Source organism: Mobula hypostoma, chromosome 16 (genome assembly GCF_963921235.1).
Source record: "Mobula hypostoma chromosome 16, sMobHyp1.1, whole genome shotgun sequence".
NCBI lineage: Eukaryota > Metazoa > Chordata > Chondrichthyes > Myliobatiformes > Myliobatidae > Mobula > Mobula hypostoma.
The window spans coordinates 66,786,660-66,794,013 of record NC_086112.1 but is presented as its reverse complement, the minus strand read 5'-3'; the positions used below and the strand labels follow the sequence as shown (position 1 = coordinate 66,794,013).

At 45.1% G+C, this 7,354-nt stretch overlaps 1 protein-coding gene across 1 annotated transcript; it reads left to right on the top strand.

Moving 5' to 3' along the window:
* Positions 1-3,089: 3,089 nt before the first annotated feature.
* On the top strand, positions 3,090-5,935 carry tomm5 (translocase of outer mitochondrial membrane 5 homolog (yeast)). The gene is made up of 2 exons (XM_063069060.1): positions 3,090-3,284; positions 3,941-5,935. Exons 1-2 carry the CDS (start codon positions 3,164-3,166, stop codon positions 3,973-3,975), a joined length of 156 nt encoding a protein of 51 aa, XP_062925130.1. The 5' UTR covers positions 3,090-3,163; the 3' UTR covers positions 3,976-5,935.
* Positions 5,936-7,354: the final 1,419 nt, after the last annotated feature.

Here is a 7,354-nt window from a genome sequence, read left to right as displayed (position 1 = left end):
TGGAGCTTAGAAAAATAAAGGGCTATGGGTAACCCTAGATAATTTCTAAATAAGTACATGTTCAGCACAGCATTGTGGGCCAAAGGGCCCGTATTTTGTTATAAGTTTTCAATGTTTCTATATCCCTATCCTGAGTAGAGAGAAAATGATACAGCAAATGGAGCAGATACTATTAAGGTCACTATCAACTTTTGTGCAGGAAAACCAGTTGTGAAAAAACTATTTCATCTGTACGCAATCTGAAACACCCCCGTTGCAAACTCCACAAATGTACCCGCTGACTGGACGCCTTCAAACCAGAACTTTTCCTTCGCTACATTGGTGCTGCTTCCTGCACCCATGCCCAGCCCATCAACTTCATCAACTTTATTTCAAACTTCCACCCAGCCCTCAAATTCACTTGGTCTATTTCGGACACTTCTCTCCCCTTTCTTGATCTCTCAGTCTCCATCTCTGGAGACAGACTGTCCACTGACATCTTCTCCAAGCCCACTAACTCTCATAACTATCTCGACTATACCTCTTCCCACCCTGCCACATGCAAAAATGCCATTCCCTATTCCCAGTTCCTCCGTCTCTGCCACATCTGCTCCCAGGATGAGGCTTTCCGTTCCAGGACATCTCAAATGTCCTCTTTCTTTAAGGATCATAGTTTCCTTTCTGCCATCATCAATGATGCCCTCACCCGCATCTCCTCCATTTCCCGCACTTCGGCCCTCACCCCATCCTCCCGCAACCACAACAGGGCCAGAGTTCCCCTTGTCCTCACTTTCCACTCCACCAGCCTCCGAATCCAGCACATTATCCTCCGCAACTTCCGCCACCTTCAACAGGACCCCACCACTAAGCACATCTTTCCCTCTCCTGTCCCTACACCACCTCTCTTACCACCAATCAGGGCCCCAAAAAGTCCTTCCAGGTGAGGCAACACTTCACTTGTGAGTCTGTTGGGGTCATCTATTGCATCCGGTGCTCCTGGTGCGGCCTCCTCTACATCCGTGAGACCCGATGCAGATTGGGGGACTGCTTCATCGAGCGCCTCCGCTCCATCTGCCACAACAGACAGGATCTCCCGGTTGCCACCCACTTCAACTCTGCTTCACATTCCCATTCGAATATGTCCATACATGGCCTCCTCTACTGCCATGATGAGGCTACACTCAGGTTGGAGGAGCAACACCTCATATACCGTCTAAGACCATAAGACAAAGGAGCAGAAGTCGGCCATTCAGCCCATCGAGTCTGCTCCGCCATTTTATCATGAGCTGATCCATTCTCCCATTTAGTCCCACTCCCCCGCCTTCTCACCATAACCTTTGATGCCCTGGCTACTAAGATACCCATCAATCTCTGCCTTAATTACACCCAATGACTTGGCCTCCACTGCCGCCTGTGGCAACAAATTCCATAGATTCACCACCCTCTGGCTAAAAAAATTTCTTCGCATCTCTGTTCTGAATGGGCGCCCTTCAATCTTTAACACATGCCCTCTCGCACTAGACTCCCCCATCATGGGAAACAACTTTGCCACATCCACTCTGTCCATGCCTTTCAACATTCAAAATGTTTCTATGAGGTCCCTCCTCATTCTTCTAAACTCCAAGGAATACAGTCCAAGAGCAGACAAACATTCCTCATGTTAACCCTCTCATTCCCAGAATCATTCTAGTGAATCTTCTCTGTACCCTCTCCAACGTCAGCAGATCCTTTCGTAAATAAGGAGACCAAAACTGCCCACAGTACTCCAAGTGAGGTCTTACCAGCGCCTTATAGAGCCTCAACATCACATCCCTGCTCCTATACTCTATTCCTTTAGAAGTGAATGTCTAGGTAGTCTCCAGCCCCTTGCTATGAACATAGAATTCTCCAACTTCCGGTAATTCCCTCCCCCTCCCTTCCCCTATCCCTATTTCACTCTGCCCCCTCTCCCAGCTGCCTATCACCTCCCTCATGGTTCCGCCTCCTTCTACTACCCATTGTGCTTTCCCCTATTCCTTCTTCACCTTTCCTGCCTATCACCTCCCTGCTTCCCCTCCCCCACCCCAACTGCATCTCAGTGTGGTATGGCAATTGTATCGTATCGGACCGCAAAGCACTTCAGTGTGTGGTGAAAACTGCCCAGCGAATTATTGGCACCCAGTTGCCCACCATTGAGAACATCTACCATAAATGCTGCCTGAGCAGGGCAAAAAGCATTGTCAGGGATGCATCTCACCCTAACCATGGACTTTTTACTCTCCTCCCATCCAGTAGGCACTACAGGAGCCTTCACTCCCAAACCAGCAGGCACAGGAAGAGCTTCTTCCCCAAGGCTGTGACCCTGCTGAACCTGTCATCACAGCGCTTAGCACTATTGCACCCATATTCTACTGTCTCAGTACTTTTATATTTGTGCACTGTAGCACTATTTTTATTCACAGTTATTTTGTAAATAACACTATTCTTTGCATTTCTGGTCAGACGCTAAATGCATTTCATTGGCTTTGCATCTGTACTCGGCACAATGGCAATAACGTTGAGGCTAATCTAATCTAACCTTTGTCTTTCCCCTTACTGTTTTTTTCACCTGGAACCTACCAGCCTTCTCTTTCCCACCCTCCCCCCACCTTCTTTATAGGGCCTCTGCCCCTTCCCTCTTCAGTCCTGACGAAGGGTTCCGGCCCGAAACGTCGACCGATCTTTTCCACGGATGCTGCCCGACCTGCTGAGTTCCTCCACCCCGCTGTGAGTGCCGCTCCAAACGAGAATGCTGGTCACATGACGACGATGGGGCGGGGCGGGGCGGGGAGGGGCGTAGTCCGGTTCATTAGTGGGGAACACTGATTGGTTCGCTGGTGGGACGTAGCCCCTCCCAGTTAATGAGAAGTGTATCGCTGGTGGAAAGTGGTCACGCATTTGCGTAGACGTGGCCCCGCCCGGTTGATGAACAGCGGTTCGCTGATTGGTTCGGTGGGTGGGATATGGCCCCGCCTTATTGATGAGCAGCTGGTCGCTGATTGGTTCGGTTGTGGGACGTGGCCCCGCCCGGTTGATGATTAGCGGGTCTCTGATGGGTTCGCTAGTTGATGATCAGGAGGGAGCGGTCACGTGGTTTTGAGGGGGCGTGCTTGTGCGCGTGTGTGGCAGACGGAGGTGTCCCGGTCGCAGCTGTGTGCTCGCCGCCATGTTCAGGATGGAAGCGTTAGGACCGAAAATGGATCCGGAGGAGTTGCGCAGGAAGATGAGGGCAGACGTATGGCGTTCCCTCCGCTACTTCCTCATTTACGTCGCCATCCTGCGGGCGAGTGAGTGACCAAGCTAGAACAGGACAACGGGGAGGCCTGCCGTCCCTGTGCTCGGCCTGCCTGGTGACCCGCACTGAACCGCTCACACGTGGACGTGATCCGGTCCGCTCCGCTGTACAGACTGGCCACACAGGGGGAGGGTGTCGGGGGGCCTGAGCTGGGCTGTAAGTTTGCGGTCTGTTCCAGACCGAAAAGATGTACGCGGGAGTTAGGTCTGGAGCGATTATCTATCGACCGACCTTGCAACGTGAGACGGCGTTACATTATTTGAAAGTTGCAAGGTCTATTCCTTTCCCTCCTCCCATGCATCCCGGTTAAGAAACGGAGTCCTATAACAGTCTCAAAGTCTGTGAGTCCTGCGAAATATTATACCGAAATAAAAGCAAAATACTGTGGACGTTCAGCAGGCCGTGTATCTAGAAAAAGAAACAGTAAACTTTCAGGTTAAAGACCCACATATATTTAAGTTCCAGAGTGGTGCAGTACAGAAACCGACCCTTCTGCCGCACCGTGTCCATTGGTTCATTTTACACTAATTCTATGCGGCTACATTAAGTTGGTAACCTATACGTTAGCGGTACTGATATGCATCTACATGCTACTTGTTTTATGTTTTAGCCTTCAAGTTGTACTAAATTCTGTCAATTGTTTTCCAGCCCCTTTTATCCTAAAAAAATTGGATAGTATTTGAGCTTCGTTGCGGACGGATTCCTAGAAGATGCTGCTGCCACCATCATAAAGATTTTTTATATTCGGCTAATGGACAAAATTTCAACGCTCATATTTTAAAGCTGTTCTATTTATACAAGTGGATTTATTACAATTGATTTTTCAATGACTTGTTTCAAACATGGATTTCTTTTGGTATTGATATATATTAGCTATTCATTTACAGGGCAAAGTTTATTTACAAATCTTTTTTAAAAACTTGCTTGCTTTGTATAATTTGTTATATTTGTTTTCTGAATTTCAATGTGATTTATGTTCCAGTTTGTTTAGAGAAGAATTTTCTCTTGATTTACTGCAACAATTGTTTAATGTTTCAATAATGCATAATTTGTTTTGAACCTTAGGTTAGTACCTGACTGGGTCCAATTGAAGCTTGCTTTCTTGCATGAAAAGATTTAAATAGATTCCCATACTGGATGATCTGTAGTAAAAAAAATTTACATTTTCAGTTCGGTTAAAGATTGTATGATCTTGTATTACTTGAATTTGGGTAATATATCACTGAAATTTTTAGGCATTTAAGATTTTTTCTATTTTTGTTATTGTCTTGTCTAAAGTATGGACTGACATTTTAATCCTTCTCCTCAAACTATAAAAAGTTAAATTGTGCAGTGGTTTAGTGTGAAGAACTTTAGATTTGTGTTGGTCATATTTACGTTTCCCTTATGAAGAATATAAATTGGATTATGTTCTGTTTAAACAGTGTTGTTTCAAAGGAAACAACTTAATAAAGCTCAGCTGGCCTGTTTGAACTGAACCATGGGTTTAAGTTGACATTCAACCGTTTTATTGGTTGATGACTTAACTGGACAATCTGGGTCGGGTATGTATGGGGACATTTGACAGGAAGTTTCAACCTGATGAACAAATCTTGGATTTCTTGTGTGGAGTTATACCAGCCCCATGCGAAATTCCTGATCATGTGGAGAGCAAGTAAGGTATTGTTTCAATAGAAGAGGCACTACATCCAATTCTTGCTCCTCTGGCTAAAAGTACTTGCAGGACTATAATACGGATTGCCAGGTTCAAATCTTGTGTCAGTTTGAAAGTTTGAATTATTTTCATTCAAAATGTGTACACCTTGGTGCTAGTGAAGTTACCATGCAGTTCTTAAATAGATGCCTCACAGGCTTCCTGGTTAATGTGCAGTCATTGACAAGGCTAAAGGATCAAGCAGAATAAGTATTGGACGGAATTGCTGTCCTGTATCTTCTGGACTTAAGACTGAATTTTTTTTTTTTAACTTTGACCGGCCACAAAGTTTACTCATTGTAAAACTACCAAAATCTACTTTAAATATAACTTGACAAATATCTTGGTTCAGCTCAGGGCTAACAACCCTGCCTGGTAAACTAAAATTGTTAGGGAAACAGCAGTGAAAACTCTGTCTGCATTTGATTGTGACGGTCTTCCTGATTCTCCACACAGACATGACAGAAGCCATAAACACCGTGAGAGATGGAAGACCTTCATTGCTTCCCTGAACACCAGCAGTGTAGTGGGGGTAGGTAGGTGATAAATATCTTAACTGATGATGGGATGCCAGTCAGGCCATTGGGTCTATGAGATCTTACACTTGCCCAATCATATCAGTTCTGGCTTTACTTTCTCAGTAGTTTTGCAACTTGTTACCAATCATATCCCCTCATATTTTTGCCATTTACTCTGTAAATTTCATTATGGTTAATAAACTCTGGCTTCCAGTCAGATACAGGTATCAATTTCAATGACAAATTGCCATATTCATCGGAGATGATGCCTGGGCGTGTCTAGTTCGATGGTATTTATACACCTGTTACCTGTCCCTCTTGATTGGTTAGTCCACATCCAATCAGGCTTCTGCTGTCCCACCTTGTTTGCAATTAAATTCCAGTTCTTAGAGTGAGACCTTGGTCTTTGTTAAAGCTCTTTTCCTCTAGTTTTATTTCAATGACTTTCAGTGGTACAAATCTGCGTGAGTGGGCCTATCTGAAAATCACTCTCGGACTTGTACCTCAACAATAACAGCCACCATCATAGAATGTTTTTTTCCACTTTGATTAACCATTTGAAAACCATTTCAGACCCAGAGAGTCCCAAATGCCATTGGTGCGGCACAGTAGTTTAATGTTATTGAAGTCAATTCTAAAGCCATTATGATGCAGTGTTCTGCTACTGCCGATTTCTCTGGGTAGCCCAAACGGATACACCTCCTGTGCTCCTTGTCCCGTCTGGTTGATAGGCACGGCTCCAGATTCACGGAGAATCCAGTAAGCGCCAGCCGTTCTGAGTCCCAAGTCATCTTTGACCCGCATAAACTGATTCGAGTTTCCTTATGGGTTTGTGGATAGTATTAATCCGGTATTTCTTCAGGATCCTGGTGATCCTTCCTGAAACCGTGGACAGGCGGTAGTGAGAGTTTCCTCGTGGAGATGTTTCCTGAATTTTCCGTCAACCCTTTTAAGGGCCCGATTGATTTCCTTCAACTTGTAGCCATTCTGTAGGAACGTCGTGCGTATTTACCTTATTTCCTTGAGGAGACTCGATACGAAATAGTTTTCGCACGGTTAAGCAAAGTTGGGGGAAAAAAAACATTCTATGATGCTGGCTGTCATTGTTGAGTTACAAGTCTGTAAGTGGGTTTCCGATAAACCCACTGACGTGGACTTGTACCACTGAAAGCCATTGAAATACAAGGAGAGGAAAAGAATTTTAACAAAGTCTCGCTCCAGGTAAGAACTGGAAGTTGACTGTAAACGAGGTGGGGCAGCGGAAACCTGATTGGAGGAGGACTAGCCAATCGAGGGATGGCAATGGGTTATAAATGCCACAGACTAGATGAGTCCAGCCATCAACCCTGATGAAGATGGCAGAGTTTGTCATCCAAACGTCAGTTAAAATCAATACAGTACCTGTACTCGGCTGGAAACCAGTGATAAATTTATTTGCCATATACGCCAGGAACGCACTAATCATAGTCATACTTTATTGATCCCGGGGAAAATTGGTTTTTGTTACAGTTGCACCATAAATAATAAATAGTAATAGAACCACAAATAGTTAAATAGTAATATGTAAATTATGAAATAAGTCCAGGACCAGCCTATTGGCTCAGGGTGTCTGACCCTCCAAGGGAGGAGTTGTAAAGTTTGATGGCTAGATCGAGCGAGGCCAAAGACAGGCAGCCCGATCTGTCACAAATACCTGTGAGAGAAGCGAGTGTTACTCAACTTTTAAATTCATTAAGGTGGAACTCTCTCCAAGATAAACCTGGAGCACACCGCCTGACCTGTTTTTACAAAATGCTAAATGGTCAACTCGACATAGACTACCAATCCCACATCAAACCCAAACCTATTAGG

Excerpts from the sequence above, each read along its gene's own strand:
- tomm5 (XM_063069060.1), top strand. The coding sequence starts at position 3,164 with ATGTTCAGGATGGAAGCGTTAGGACCGAAAATGGATCCGGAGGAGTTG. Across the intron at positions 3,285-3,940 it reads CGTCGCCATCCTGCGGGCGA|CCCCTTTTATCCTAAAAAAA; the intron begins GTGAGTGACCAA and ends ATTGTTTTCCAG.